This window comes from Lynx canadensis, chromosome D3 (genome assembly GCF_007474595.2).
Source record: "Lynx canadensis isolate LIC74 chromosome D3, mLynCan4.pri.v2, whole genome shotgun sequence".
NCBI lineage: Eukaryota > Metazoa > Chordata > Mammalia > Carnivora > Felidae > Lynx > Lynx canadensis.
In genome coordinates this window covers 40,939,366-40,956,521 of record NC_044314.2, presented here as the reverse complement: position 1 = coordinate 40,956,521, position 17,156 = coordinate 40,939,366, and the positions used below count along the sequence as shown (strand labels likewise).

The 17,156-nt window shown below is 34.6% G+C and overlaps 1 protein-coding gene across 1 annotated transcript in view; it reads right to left on the bottom strand.

The window, feature by feature from the left end:
* TRAPPC8 (trafficking protein particle complex 8) overlaps positions 1-17,156 on the bottom strand; it is an 82,405-nt gene that overhangs the window by 9,085 nt on the left and 56,164 nt on the right. Inside the window, 8 exon segments of the mRNA XM_030336538.1 lie at positions 2,947-3,048; positions 5,872-6,045; positions 8,343-8,423; positions 8,490-8,557; positions 9,831-9,871; positions 9,873-9,917; positions 11,245-11,400; positions 15,145-15,587. Of these exon segments, the coding sequence (XP_030192398.1) occupies positions 2,947-3,048; positions 5,872-6,045; positions 8,343-8,423; positions 8,490-8,557; positions 9,831-9,871; positions 9,873-9,917; positions 11,245-11,400; positions 15,145-15,587 (1,110 nt within the window).

Genomic DNA, 17,156 nt, shown 5'->3' with positions numbered 1-17,156 from the left:
CTGGTTATACTGGAGTATTCTTCAATTTGTGAAATTCAATGAGCTATTCAACTGTTCTGTATTTATCTTACACTTCAATTGAAAGTTAAAAAAAATGTATTTTTTAATATATTCCAATCATCAAAAAATAAGCTATTATTTGAGACTTCTAAGTTATACTAAATAAATTTCTATATGTCACTTATTAGGAGGAAAATACATGAACAACAGCCATGAAAAGGATACCAAAGGCCCAAGCTAATTTACTAAGAGAATATTTAAAAGAGTTTTCCCTTCTCCCAGCTTTAGAGTAGCAAAAAGTATTTTCACAATCAGCACTAAATATTTGTGCAGCAGTTTGATAATAAGGATCTGATTCTACCTGATGACATTTCTACCACAAGACAGACAAGGTGTAAAGAATTATTATCCTGGTTTTACAAGTGAGTAGTAAGCTAAAGTTCATTAAGTTATGCAAGTAATTTATACTAGATCATCAATCTGAAAGTTTTTGGGCTCCAAATCTATTATTCACAGTATGATGAAACCGCTTTATGTCCCAAGCTCAGTTAACCATATAAAGAGAATATAAAATATTTCAAAAGTGAAATACAGAGAAATAAAAAGGATATGCTATTCATGGTACATAAAATGAAAATATCACTTTTTTTGTAAATGTTTGTTTATTTTTGAGAGAGAGAGAGAGAGAGCAGGGGAGGGGCAGAAAGAGAGGGGGACAGAGGATCTGAAATGGGCTCTGCATTAACAGCACAGAGTCTGATGTGGGGCTCAAACTCAGGAACTGAGAGATCATGACCTGAGACAAAGTCTGATGTTTAACTGACTGAACCACCCAGGGGCCCCAAGAATACAAACATATTTTATATAAATCACTTCTGGGGTACCTGGGTAGCTCAGTCAGTTGAGCATCTGACTTCAGCTCAGGTCATGATCTCACGGTCTGTGAGTTCAAGCCCCGCATCGGGCTCTGTGCTGACAGCTCAGAGCCTGGAGCCTGCTTTAGATTTGTGTCTCCCTCTCTCTCTGCCCCTCCCCCACTCATGCTCTGTCTCTCTCTCTCTCTCTCTCTCTGTCAAAAATAACCAAACATTAAAAAAAATTTTTTTTAAATCACTTCTTCCTTTTCTAAATACTTATTCTGCCTATGTTTGAGATATTCTAGATTATCAAAAGTTTGTAACATAGACAACCAAAACTTGGGACTTCAAAGGGGAAAAAACAATTTTCTTATATTAAGAAATAGATCCAGGGTTAAATTTGATATCTTCATTAAACCTAATGGAATATTACCATTAGTAATCATCAAAGTAAAAACTGATTCAAGTTGTAGAACAACCAGTGGATGCTAAAACTAGTGGAACTAGGTTTAACAAGAAATCAGACATTTACATAGGCCCAAATTATTTCTCCACAAATTACTTATTAGAAACAACAGTAACTTTACTGTAGAGAAATAAGGTGGACCTTATCAGTGTGACCCATCACTGATAATGAAACAAATTAATATCAAGAGCTTTCTGATGTAATTCACTGGCAGGGACATAACATCACTTCTGTAGTATCCCTGCCAAAAATGTATAACCTTAATCTAGTCCTGAGGAAACAAGAAAAAACCAAAGAGGTATTATTTTACATTAAAATAACTTGCCCATGCTCTTCAAAGATATCATATGATACAGGACAAATGAAGGCTCAGAAACTGTCCCAAATTAAAGGAGACTAGAGAAACAGGACAAGTAAATGCAATGTATGATCTTGGACTGGATCCTGGTAAGAAAACACAAACTGTTACAAGGATAAAATGGAGAACTCTGATGGCATTTGAATATGGACTATACAGGAGTACTGCATCAATGTTAAACTTCATGAATTTAATAATGGTTTTTGTGATTATTTGAGAGATTATTCTTTTTTTTTTTTATGATTTGGGAGAGGATTTTTTTTTTTTTTTAAATGTTTGTTTATTTTTGAGAGACAGAGTGCAAGCAGGGGAGGGCAGAGAGAGAAGGAGACACAGAATCCGAAGCAGGCTCCAGGCTCTGAGCTGTCGGCACAGAGCCTGATGCGGGGCTCAAACCCACCATCCAATCCGTGAGATCATGACCTGAGCTGAAGTTGGACACTTAACTGACTGAATCACCCAGGCACCCCTATTTAAGAGATTATTCTTATTCATTGCAATACTCAATGAAGTAAATAGGGGCAGAGGAGAAGGATGTCTGCAAATTTACTTGAGAGTAATTACTTAAGAATAATTAAGAAAAAAATCAATGTGTACATAAACAGAGGAAGAATGATAAAGCAAAGAAGGTGAAATGCTAACCACTGGTGAACCTTGGTAAAAGGTGTAAGAGAGTCACTCTTTACACAATTCTTGCAGCTTTTCTGCAAGTTTGAAAATTATTTCAAAATAAGTTTGCAAAAATAATGTAAGAAAGCTTGAAATTAAGATTCATTATTTAGAAATGCAATACAAGGTCATGGTTCAAATTACTGGAAATTTTGTTCATATATACAAGAACTTTTTGGTAAGATGAAATAGTATTTTATGAGAAATGAGAAAACATATTAAATACTATTCCCAGCTGCTGCACAACTCCAGGGGCCTTTACATTTCACGATATGCCTCCTCTGGAGTTCTGCAGTGGCAAGGGCATGTTTCCCTTCCTCTCAAGCAAATCAATTCTTTTTGTAACTATGAATTCTAGATTCAATACAGAATATTAGGAAACCTCAAGATCACAAGTGTATCTAATACTCTTACAAGATGCTAATGATTTTATTTATGTTCATTTCTCATTCTAATTAGTCGTCTGCCACCAACCCCTCACTCAAATCTTAATATAAAAGCCTGCATATACCAGCAGATCCCTTTAAAAACCCAAAAACCAACCAAACAAAAAACCCCAAGTTCACAAGAAGACCCAAAGCAAACATTACTATTACCTGTTTCTGAGGACATGAAAAGGCTTCTTTTCCTATAGTGCGAAGAATAACATGATGCTGACCTTCCAAAATTAGCTGCTTACTATCTTCCACTACATAAGCCTAAGACATACAAAGCACAAAAATGTTACCTTGCTTGGCAATACCTCAAAAGTAATGAATGCAATTATTTGATGGAAGGTAGAAATATCATGGCTGTTTATCAATTATCAACACGATGGCTGTGTCAGCATTTCTACTTTTATTTACTCATTCAATAAATAAAGAAATCTGTCAAAATCTGTTTGCCTCAGTATAATACAGTTGGGCCTGGATATTTGAAGGATACATCTTAAAATCTTTTTTTCAGTTTTCTCTAGAGCTCTTAAGAAACTAGTGCTATAACACAAGTCTTTTTGTGATTGAACTACCAAAATACAGGCAAAACGTACATGCTTCTGAAATGCCACAGGGTTTATCACCTAGAAGAACATAATCGTGAAAACAGTCATAAATCTTATAAGTGGAAATGTCACACCCTTGGAGATATCTTAAACATAAGTACATATACTTAAAAAAAAAAAAAGGCCATTTCATCTATATCAAAACACTGGTTCCAGCATATAACTCATCTCCCTCTTGAACCGCTTCTGTCCCAGAGAAAATATAATACGTAAATGGCTCTGATACGCTGTTACTGCCACATTATGCAAATACAAAGGTTTAAAAATTTTTTAACAAGCCCAATTTTTTTACTATTAGATTCAACAGACACAAAATTTCTCAGCCAAAATGCTATAGAAGTTTCTAAATGTTTATGTTCAATTTTGTACTCATTTTACCATGACCAGTGACAGCATGTCATCTGCAGACCAACTTGGGAGTAGTGCACTAAGGCATTGGACAGCCCAGGACCTGCTCGTTGTGAACCATACATAACCCAAAATGCTGGACTTAAACACCTGACGGGGTGGACCTTTGAGAGGTTGAATACAAGGTTCTAAGACATGTCACGTTTTTTTCCAATGGTCTCATGGGATCGAACAAAAATCACCCCTAGCCATGTCTAATTCTATAAATACATTCTCCTTTCTGCACAAGGCTTCACTTTTTTAAACAACATTTATGCTTAGTTAAACTGCTGAGTTTTTCTGTGCCTCTTTTCCAATTATTTTCACAAAGATGTTGTCTGAGCTCCGGTTTTTCTCCTGAATTATATTTTATTAAAAGAGTCCTAGGCATCCTGTGTTTCCTCCTCCACAGCTTAAATGACTTTTCAAATTTCATTTCATTCAGTGTGTCATTTCTGCATTATCTAGAGACCTCACTAAAGGAACTCTACCACTTTCTCAAATGAGTATGTGATAAACACAAATACGAGCCACTACCAACTTCATATCCCATTCCTTCATTCTATTCCAATTCCATTTTCTAGCCAAGGAGCATCACAACCTTAGTTTTCTTCTTCATGTGATCAGAAGTCTACTAGTAGTGGATTTTATTCCGGGCTGTTTTTTAAAAGGTAACACTTTCACCCCCAGCCAAAAAGTTACTGTGGACTTAACAATGAATACAGAGTACAGATTAACTCAAATCTTGTCTCAGTAATATTACCAAACTGTTACACGGCAGGAATCTGTGGAGTGACAGCCACATACGCCACGGTTATAGTATATATTTAATGACTGGTTGGTTTACATTAAGAGGAAATACTGCTAAGCCTGAAAATAGAATCCTCTTGATTCTAAGCCCCAAGAACATCTAGTTCAGCTAAAATGTGTAACTGACCTTTTAATATTAAACATCTCTAGTCAACAAAAGTACCAATTTGTTTAAGCAGTTTTATTAAAACTCATGCAAAAAAATAAAAAATAAAAAACTTACGCCAGCTTAGTTTCAAGAAAGTTTATTTAAAAATGTGTGATTTAGTAAAATAATAGTCTAGAATATCTGAACCAATTTAAAAATACATATATTGATCATCTACTATGAAAATACCTCTATGTGAGAGAGCTCTTGTATCAGACACACAAAATTAAACCTTTCCACACAGTTCAGGTGAATATCCTTAGGCAAGATCCTTAATTTCACTGTAGAATTGTTTTTTTAAAAAGTAATATATAATTTATTATATATTCTGTGTAATGTATACAATTTATATACAATTATAAATTTCTAAGATACAGAGGGTACACTGTGCGAAACAAGCCTGCTCTGTATAACAGGTAAACTCTAAGGAAGACTAATGCCTAAGCAATCTCATTTTGCTCTGTCATGTGTGGATCTTATTTGGATATGATTTTTTAAAAATTAAATATTTTAAAATAATCTGGAAAAAACAAAAACAGACCAACAAATAGATTCATAATTAAGAATTACTGTTAATTTGGTTGGATGAGATAACAATATTTTTGGAGATGTTAAAGAAAGTCTTCATCTGCTAGAATACAGAGCATTTACACGTAAAATATTATGTCACTAAAAAAAAAAAAAATACTATAGCAAATATAAAGGAAAGTAAAAATAAAACAAAGGAGAGGGGCTAATGGAATAGATGAAAGATGAATAGCAACAAATTAGTGACTATGGAGTCTGAGTAATGGGTACCTGAAGGTTCACAGTGCTATTTTTTCCATTTTCAGTTTCTGAAAATGCCAATAATAAAGAATTTAATAATAACAGTTGTTTTCAATGGAGGTTAACAAATCTATAATATTCTCAGTACCACTTAGACAGTAAACAATAACAAAGAAGAAAGCTATCTATTTGAATTCTTTAAGTAAAAAAGTCATTATAGAACTACTAAATAAAATTATAAAACAACTTTAATATTGAAACTAAAAATTTAAGCAGAAAAAATGCAAATACCAGCTTACATTTGGTTCTTTAGCTTAAGGCTCAAGTATCCGTAAGCCAGGCTTGCTGAAATAATTTAGTAACACATACCTTCCATAATACGACAATATTCAAATCCACCTCACTGCACTTCTGAATCAATCTCACAGCATCCTCTAATGACTGTTTTTCAGTATGCACGGACGGCTGGGCTTGTGGTTTCTTTAATTCAGAAGATAAGCTTCGATAAAAGAAGTCTGCACATGGACTTGCTGAACTTATTATCTGTCAAAAGAAAATCACTTATCTACATAAATGTTTTCAATTTAAATACACCCTACCAAAATTTATATTTCTCTATATATTTTCTGTATACCAAATGCTTATTAAAAAATTTCTTGTCAATCTGTCAATAGAGGGAGGCTGTAAAACACACTAAAACATTTAAACACCTAAAATATTTGGTATAAATTACCCTGAATCTTAAAGCTGTTACCTCAAAATAATTAATCTACACTGCCATGACATTAGGTTTGACCTTCCAAGTATCCAGGGAAGATGATGGGTAGCTCTAAGAAAATGAATAAAAAATAAATTATTGAAAAGTAATATTTTTGTGCTATTAAAATAACAGAAATCGTTCTCATTCGAATACTTAGAATACTAGACAACATCTAGTGAAACAGAAGCAAACTGAGTACTTGGTCTTAATGTGGCTCTTCTACTTGAAGAAGAGAACATGAGAAAAGAATTTTTTAAAAACTTCTTAATGGAATCAGAAGTACAGGATTTCCTTTAATGGGATATTAGTTTCACAGTAAACTGTCTACACTTAGGATTCCCTCATTATAGGCTATCTTATATAGATGCTAAGTTCAAGTTAATTATTAAATATTAATAAATATACACATTTTCCCTTTAAGAATAAACTATTTTCTGGTAAGCAATTGTCCCATAGTCTTCTCATTAATCTGTAGTGCTTGGGGAGTTCTATTTACTCAACCAGATTCATCAAAAGGGAAAATGTCCTTTTTTGTTTTTACTTTCTTCAGTACTCCTATACAAAATTATTTGCTAATATATACAATAAAATTATACACTTAGTATGATTTAAGGGTCTTGATTATGTCTCTAGGGATTTTAAATTTAAAAAAGAAGTGAAAAGGACAAACAACTGAAATCATGAAAACCTAAATTCAGTCATTCAGGAGGCATGGCATTGCTAAAAGTATACTTGTTTGGAATTACTGGGCTTTTGGTACTCTGAGATATTTTTTAACTGCTTTCTTCAAATAGTCAAAAGATAGCCACAAAGAGTGAGGTCAGATTGAAGGCCAATGATAAGAGAAATACAAAAGCATAAGAATGTCTGGAATTATCAAATCAAAAAACACAAAGAAGAAACAATAACACAAACAGTAACGTTGGTAACAGTACCAGGGCATGCCGACGTGGAAGTTTTACACCCTTGGTCCAGCATTTCTCAAAGCAAATCACCACATCACCTCGTCAGATTATATGCAGAGCTGGTTGAAAATGCATATTCCTGGGGTTAAGCTTCCAACTCTCTGATTTCAGCTTGGGTCATGATCTCACAGTTTGTGAGTTCTAGCCCCACATCGGACTCTGTGTCTGACAGTGTGGAACCTGCTTAGGATTCTCTCTCTCTCCCTCTCTGCCCCTCCCTGACTCACATTGTCCCTGTCTCTGTGCCTCTCTCAAAATACATAAATAGGAAGGGAGGGAGGGAAGGAAAAAATGCATATTCCCAAACTCCCCCCCAAGACATAACGAATCAAAGTTTTGAGGCAGGGAAAAGCAAAATTGTCATTTTTACAAATTCTCAGATCAAAAATAGGGTCTGAAAAAAAAAAAAAAGAGACTAATAACCTTAACATCATCTAGGAGCTTACAGTAATTTAGTATACATATTTTTATTAAGTAAACTATGCCCCATGCAGGGCACGAACTCACAACCCCCAAATCAAGAGTCACATGTTCTACCAAATGTGCCAACCAGATGCTCCAGCTTATAGCAATTTAGAATCTCAGGTCCCACCCTAGTCCCACTGAAATAGAATTTGCATTTAACAAGAGCCCCACATGTTGTGAAAGTTTGAAAACCTACTCTAAGTGATTCTTACAAATAATTAACTTGAAATACTACTGTTTTGGAAAATACATTTAAAACTACAAAGAGCTTATTATTTTGGTCTCAGAACCATATGATACACCAAAATCCAGAGAATTATCATCTTTATGTTCCACTGTAACCACTTTCCCTAATAAATTGGTTCCCTTGTATAATCTGGTTTCTTTCTTTAATACCAAGGTTTATACTTTTTTCCTGTGATACCCTCAAAAGAAATTTAGTTTTGAATAACTAACTAAAATGGCATAATCCACATAGTATTTCTGGTCTGTTTTAGAGCATGAAGGGAAGCTGCAAAACCCAACAATGTTGACATATTCACCCACTAAAGATTTTGAGGATTACTAAAGCAATAGTTTTGCCAAAATAGATATTCCAGAACTGTGACTTTGATCCAGAAGATCAAATGCTATTGTGCTTATTTTCATACCTGTTCATTTCCAAAGATGATATCTGCAAAGGTGTATTTTTCTGAGGACTGTGTGGCAACTAAAAAACAGGGGAAAACAAGCTAATCATATCGTTGGCATGAAATATAAAATACCATTAAGAAAGTCTGAAAATAAAATGAATTTACCTTCTTTTCCTTACATCGTATTGCCTTGAAGCAAAATTTTCCCTTCTCCCTGCTGGCAAGTTTGGCATCTAGAAAGAAAAGAAAGAAAAAATTTCAAAGATCCTTCTCAGCTTCTGACATGGTAAAACCTAATTTATTATTCAGACTTCCTTAACAATACTGGAAAATAATTCATAATTATAAATAATGTTTAATGAAAAACATCTTTGTTTTCATGTCAATAAAGCAAATTTCACTCAGCCCATAAAAGGATGAAATTCAACTTTCTTGAATACATGGTCACACATGTGCTTTTGTGGTGTGTGTGTGTGTGTGTGTGTGTGAATAAATAATACTCATTTTATATTTGTGTGTGTGGTGTGTGTGTGTGTGGTGTGTGTGTGTGAAATTACAGATAAAAGTTTAAAAGATCCGAACCTGGGAACCAGGGAGCCCACAAACTACCATTCTATCATTTCTTCATTTCCTTTCAGTATTTTTTCATATGTATGACTTACATCAATATTGCTATATGCACATACTGTGCTATGTTGCATTTCCCTGCTATTACAGACACTTTTAAATGTTAATAAATTTTAGTGACTAAAAAATAGTCCTGAGTTATAATTTACATTAGAGCCACACTGAATTTCTCCCTATTAAACACAACTTTGTAATTAACTGCCCTGCTCTCAGTATACAGATTTTCCTATGCTTTGAATTAATTCCTTTGTACAAATTCCAAAATAAGGATTACTGAAAGGCTAAGTATGAGTTTAAATATTTTATAGCTTCTGAAATAATACTGTACAATTTTTCTCCAGAAAGAGCAAATATTTTGTCAGCTTCCCTCCACTCTTAAAAGCACTGGCATTCTCATATTACTACCAGGATAACTGACAGAAATATCCTGGAAAACAATCTGTCAATATATACCACAAGTATGTATATTCTTTTAAGTGTTATATGGGTATAAAGTCAGTCACTACAGAGGTATGGTTTACACAGAAAAAACAGCCTACCAATGGCAAAGGACACAAAAAGAACCTTCCACATTCTAGTCTATAGTTTCTGTACTGTTTGAAATTTTGAAAGTGATCATCTACACAGGCACTGATTTTCCAATTGAATAAAGAAAATGCAAATAGAAATATGTGGAAGGGAATAAAAAGATGGGAAAGAACAGATTAAGATAGGTAATTTGGATTCACAGTCACTTGAACTAATGAAAACACAACTTAATGCTTAAAAAAGTTAATATAAAAAAGGTACCAACAATCTTCTGTATTATAGTACTATTCTGAAAAAATCAAGCAATGAAGATTTGAAAATTTACTATGAAAAGGAAAATAAAGCACAAACCTTTGTTTTCAGAGAGATTTACAGATTTCGGAATTTCCAGTGTTGCTACTACTCGATACTTGTACTATATGGAATTCCTTAACACTGCTTCACTCTATCAAAAAGAAATAAGAGTCATTTAAGATTTAGGGGCATGAACTTAGAATATTCTAATGTAAATAATATTCTGACTCTGCTACCAAAGTAAGTATTAATAACATAAGATTAAATTTTTATTTTAAAATAAATAATATACATTTCGGAATGCTTACGTTATTTAAATCCCTCCTTAAACTTACTTAAAGAAGTCAACCTTTTAGATGAGAACTGTATTTAACTATGTGTACTCCCACTGGAGTATTCAGTCATTAGAACCTATCATAATGAGTTACTGATAGTATTAATCAAACAGTATTTGTTGTCAATTTTTAATCAAAACTGTAGTTTTTTTTATTCCTTCTCATCTTTCTGAAATATCTCATTGTCATTAAGGCAAAATAAACAAAAATTGAACAAATCAGAATCTCCATACACAGCCAATGCACATGAAGTTAATCTGTATACAATTTTTCATTTACCTGGAAAAGAGCTAATTTGAAATTATTACAATTTTCTTACTTTTACAAATGTTATTTTCTTTAAAGATCACCAAAGTATTAAGCACATAAATCGTAAATATCCTAAAAAGCAACCTTACAAATTTATGAAGCTAAAACAAAGGACATTACAGAATTCATTACAGAATAAGCAACACCATGTAAGTATCTGAACTGAATCAATTTGATGCTAAGATGCTATCTTATTATTATTAAGTAGGCTTCATGCCCAGAGTGGAGTGCAATGCAGGGCTCGAACTCACAACCCTGAGACCAAGACCTGAGCTGAGATCAATGGCCTTACCAACTGAGCCACCCAGGTGCCCCACTAACATGTTATTTTAATAATGAGATCACATTTCCTTCTTTAATACTCATTTTTATATTTAGAGTATATAAATAAACAGGAATGATAAAATGTTTGAAATGCTTTATATAAGGAAAATGGTACCCTCAGAAATATGTAAGTGACGATTATCAAGTTAATAATACTGAATGTTAAATCCTAATACAGAACTTTGTAAATTTAATTACATCAACAGATTCTGAATGGTGAGACTAGAAAGCACTCTATCAGATCTCTTTTGGGTTTAATTACTCACGTATAGGGCTACCTTTCATATGATATGATATATTAATATGGTATCATATTAATGCCACCAGGTCATTTTATTTGAAGAGACTTAAAATCACAAAGCTAATAGAAAATTAAGACGTTTTCACAGTTGTATATGATATTCCTAAATTCCTAGCTTATGCTATCTTGTGAAAAAAGAATCCTTTACTAAAAATAAAGGAAACACTTCCACTATAATTAAAAATAAAATTTAGTTTTAAACCAACTTACAGTATTGGTATTTTCCACATCCACAAAGACTAACATATTGCCCCCTCTGCCCTCCTCATCTTCAAGAGAATTACTTCTGCAGACAGTGGCCCGTACATTCAAAGATCGGCTGGTACAAATGACTGCAGTGTGTCTTAATATTCTGTGACTGAAGAAATAAAAAATAGCAAGTTTAATGTAAGAACCTCTCCATGTGTTATGATTCTCTAATTCCAAATAAAGCTTTTAAAACCTAATTGCTCTCAGGACCACTTATACTCAGAAAACAAAACAAAAACAGAATAATAAAGTAAAATTATGTAGTGTAACTTCCGTTCAATTCTTCTCAGTTCAGAAGGAAACTAACAGTCACCTTGACTCTAGGCATGTCTGCTTACCAAACTCATCAGTCTAGCACAGGAAAATAATTTTCATGCAGCAATGTCCTCATTATGCTTCTTCTCTGACAGTGGTTCCAAAGTAACTGATCCCCTATCAAGTAAACTTCAAACTTTATCTTGGCATTCAAAGCCCTCCACAATACAGCTATTTACATTTCCATGTTAATTCCCCGTTACTTTTGTTTTTAATGTTACCTCCTAATTTTTTTTTTTTAAATGTTTCACATTTACTTATTTTTGAGACAGAGAGAGACAGAGTGTGAGTGGGGGAGGGGCAGAGAGAGAGGGAGACACAGAATCCAAAGCAGGATCCAGGTTCTGAGCTGTTAGCACATAGCCCAACGCGGGGCTAGAACTCACGAACTGTGAGATCATGGCCTGAGCCAAAGTCAGACGCTTAACTGACTGAGCCACCCAGGCGCCCCATAATTTTTTTTTTAAAGTACAATTGAAATATAATATCCTATTAGTTTCAGGGATGAATCATAGTGATTCAGTATTTTTATATATTATGAGATGATCCCTTTGATAAATCTAGTGACCACCTATCATACAAAGCTATTGCAGTATTACTGACTATATTCCCTACACTGTACATTGCATCCTCATGACTTCTTTTATAATTGAAAATTTGTACCTCTTAATCCCCTTCACCTATTTCGCCTACCACCAACTCCTCCCTACTCTGGTAACCAACAGCTTCTTTCTTCTATGAGTCTGTTTCTGTTTTTTTTGGATTCCACATACAGGTGAAATGTGGTCTGTCTTATTTTACATAGCATAATACCCGTCCAGGTCTCCACCCATGTAATCACAAATGACAAGATTTCATTCCTCTTTATGGCTGAGTAACGTTCCTCTGAGTGTGTTTGTGTACACATGCCCATTGCACATCTTTATCCTTATCAACAGGACACCTAGGTTGCCTCCACAACTTGGCTAATATTATAAATATAATACAGCAGTGAACAAAGGAATGTATCTCTTTGGATTGGTGATTTTGTTTTCTCCAGATAAATACCAGAATTGAAATTGCTTTATATGGTAGTTCCATTTTAATTTTTTGAGAAACTTCCATATTGCTTTTCTAAGTGGCTGTACCAATTCACATATCCACTAACAGTGTATATGTGGGTTCCTTTTTCTCCACATCCTCACCAATATATATTTTGTGTCTTTGATAACAGCCAATCTGACAAGTGTGAAGTAATAGCTCATTGTGGTTTTGATGTGCATTTCCTTGATTAGTGATGCTGAGCATCTTCTCTTGTGCCTGTTGGCCATCGGTAGGTCTTCGGAAAAATGTCTACTTAGATCCCTGCCCATTTTTAAATTGGGATTTTTTTTTCTTTTTTAAATTTTTTTTAAAGTTTATTTATTTTGAGTAAGTGGGGGAGGGGCAGAGAGAAAGGGAGAGAGAATCCCAAGCAGGCTCTGTACCATCAGTGAGGAGCCCAACGTGGGGCTCGAACTCACAAACTGCAAATTCATGACCTGAGCCAAAACCAAGAGTTGACACTTAACCGACTGAGCCAACCAGGCGCCCCTAAATTGGGGTGTTCTTAATATTAATTGTGTAAGTTATTTATATTTTTGGATATTAACCCCTTGTTGGATATATGATCTACAAATACTCTGTCCCATTCAGTAGGATGCCTTTTTGTTTTGCTGATGGTTTCTTTGTGCAAAAGCTTTCTAGTTTGATGTGATCCCATTTGTTTTCGCTTTTGCTGCCCTTGCCTGAAAACACTGGTCCAAAAGAATATTGCTAAGATCAGTATCAAAGAGCTCACTGCCTATGTTTTCTTCTAGGAGTTTTATGGTTTAAAATCTTGCATTCAAGTCTTTACTCCATTGTGAATTATCTTTGTTTATGATGTAAGGTAATGGTCCAGGTTCATTCTTTTATATGCAGTTGTCCCATTTTTCCAACGTCATTTATCGAAGAAACTACTTCTCCATTGTATTCTTGCCTCCCTGGTCAAGATTAATTGACCACATATGCATGTATTTATTTCTGGGTTTTCTATCGTGTTCCACTGATGTGTGTCTATTTTCATCCCAGTATCATACTGTATTGATTACTATAGCTTTGTAGTATAGTTTGAAATCAGGTAGCATGACAGTTCCAGCTTTATTCTTCTTTCTCCAGAATGCTTTGGCTATTTGGGGTCTTTTGTGGTTCAACACAAATTTTAGGATTCTTTGTTCTCATTCTGTAAAAAATGCCAATCGTATTCTGATGGGGTTTGAACTGAATCTGTCGATTGCTTTGGGAAGTATGAACATATTAACAATATTAATTCTTCCAATCCATGAACACAGTGTATCTTTCCATTTATTTATGTCATCTTCAATTTCTTTCATCAATGTCTTACAGTTTTCACAGTACAGGTCTTTTATCTCCTTGGTTAAATTTATTCCTAGGTATTTTATTCTTTTTTACGCAATTGTAAATAGGACTGGTTTCTTAACTTCTTTTTCTGATAGTTCATTATTAGCATCTAGAAATGCAATCAATCTCTGTATGCTAATTTTGGATCCTACGACTTTACTGAATTCATTACTTCTAACAATTTTCCCTTCTTTTACATATTTTACACTGTGACCAAACTAACTATATTCAGTTTATATTTCCTAATTTGCAAATCTTCATTCATATATACAGCCACTCCCTGGAACACCCACTACTCTCTTGCCTATCCCCCTTGATACCCAAATTTTGAAATCTTTACTTTCCTTGGAAGGTCATTTCACCACTACTATATTCTACAAAGCCTTCTCTGACTGCCTTGGCCAGAGTATGCTCTATTGTACTCTGAAGGAGATATTATTGAGTATCTAATATGTCCCCATTATAAATACTGTATCATTTTGTCCTCAGAAGTCTTAGATATTTTAGATATTCCATTAATAAATGGAGTAATACAATTATTCCTAGTTAATTTTATAAAAATGACAGCAGCATTATCACAAATAAAATAACCTGTTGTTTAATGATTTATAGGCCACAGACCCTTGTGAGTGCCAAGGTAAATTTCTTCAGTGACCCTTATTATAACACCACTCTAATCACCTGTTCTGCAAATATATATTTTCCCCCCATACATTCCCAGGAGTCAGAAGAGGGCACAGGGAAAAGGAAAGGTAAAACAAAGTAATTTTCTTGAAACAGGATGACTATCGACAGGTTGTTTTCACATACAAATGGTACCTGTGAACTTCATTATTATGTGGTAACTTTGGCCCTGGTACTTGGTCGAATCAGAGAATCATGAAGTTAACAGACAGAAGCCACTAAGAAGATTATAGTAGCCTAATTTTTTTTCACTTTTGGCTACTTAGAACTTAGATTAGGGACAAACTCAATTATAGACATCATGCATAATACAGAAGGGGGTAATTTTTTAAATAAACAATGACAGATGTTAACAAATATCAAAATGTTTATTTGAATTTGTGCACATACATTAAACACAGAGCTTAAATCAAGAAAGTTTTTTAATACTCACCGGATCTTAGGCTGCTTTTTAACACTTTCATAGTAAAACAAAAAGTTAATTTCATGGACACCTTCTTCATCTGGCCCACGTAACCACATTGGTAGCTGGACTGAAGCTCCAGGTAGAAGAACAGTGTCAGGAAGGGGAACAGGAATCACCTCTGGCTGACTCCCTATGCCAATGCCAAAGTCTACAGAGGAAGCCGATGATATGAGTGCCGTACACACAGCGGTAGAGTCTGTCGCAACAGTCTTGTAAGCACTACAGTTCTCAGAAGCTGAAGGACTCAGTGGTGTTAGAACAGCTGTGTTACCACCAAAAGTAAAGAACTCTGGACGTTTAGAAACAACCTTCAATCCAGTAAGAGGACTTTTGCTGACATTGACAAACTCTACATATGCTTTTCGGATTTCTCCACAAAGGAGCCCTGTAGGGAAATGTATAAAGAATACCTGCATTGGAGGGAAAAAATATTATTATATTGTCTGTTAAAAATTCCGAACCTCTAATGAATAATAAGTTGTTATATTTCTTTATAAAGAGAATTTCATTAATTCTCTTTGATATCTCCCTGAATATGTGGCAATTAACAATACCATTTTAGAAAATGTTATTCAACAGCAGATGTCAGAGGTATGAATTAAAGACAAAACATCAGTGACAAGTGAGTATCAGCAAAACTCTGACGACTGTGTAGACTATGGGTAAGAGAAGTTATAAGAAATTTAACATAGCTATGTGAATTAAATAATTGTCAGTTGAAAAGCCCTTATCAATGTCAACTTGAAAAGTAGCTCCACTATTTATTTACACAAGATGAAAAGATACCCCATAAGTCTTAAATGGGAGAAATGTACAGATCCATGATTCCATATCCATAATTTTAAAACCAAAAAGCTCCAAATGACCTCAAACGTTTAGTAACTCACATGGGAACAAAACCCGATCTAACAGAGGCTTTTTATACCCTTTCCCATTTAGTGTGATAGTCCTATGGTTCAGTCACACAATATTAATTTGCTTGATTTCCAGATGCTACCACAAACCCAACAGGGGTTACAAAACACTTTATATAAAAAACCACACACACACACACACACACACACACACACACACGCAATTTCTAAAAATTAAAGGAGAAAAAAATTTCCAACACACATCCGGCCTCAGGATTTCAGATAAGGGAATGTGAACCTGTATTACAGAGGTAGAAATATGGGCTACCAACCATCTAGTAAGTTATCTGCATTTCCCCTTAAGTCAGGAGCCTGGGTGGCTGGGCATTTGACTCTTGCTTTCTCCTCAGGTCATGGTATCATGGTTTGTTAGTTTGAGCCCCATATAGGCTCTGTACTGGCAGTGCAGAGCCTGCTTGGGATTCTCTCTCCCCCTCTCTCTGCCCGTCCTCCGTGCATATGCACACTCTCTCTCAAAATAGATAAAATAAAATTTAAAAAATAAATAAAAGATCCTTAAGTGTAAATATCAGAGGTACACTGAAAGTATCCAAGAAAAGAGGAACACAAAGGTAAAAGTGTAAGAAAAAATGTTCTAATGAAGTTATGACTAGTAGTCCCAGAGGAGTTATAAAATCCAGTGGAAAAACCTGTTTCTTAATCTAAGTTTGAAAGGAATTTCACTATGGCCATAGTCTTAAGGAAAGCAGATAAATTCTGTGGATGTCAGAAGCTTTAAAAGTGGGTATGAAAATGGGGTGCGTGGATGGTTCAGTTGGCTAATTAAGTGTTCAACTTCAGCTCAGGTCATGATCTCACAGTTCACGAGTTTGAGCCCCACAGTGGGCTCTGTGCTGACAGCTTGAGCCTGGAGCCTGCTCCAGATTCTATGTCTCCCTTTCTCTCTGCCCCTCCCCTGCTCATGAATGTTCTCTCTCTTTCTCTCTCTCAAAATAAACAAACATTAAAAAAAATTTAAAGAAAAGGCCTCTGACCTAAATCCCCCCCCCCCAAGGTAAGAGGATGGCAAGACAGTGAATAAATGTACATTTGTGTATTTTCTTA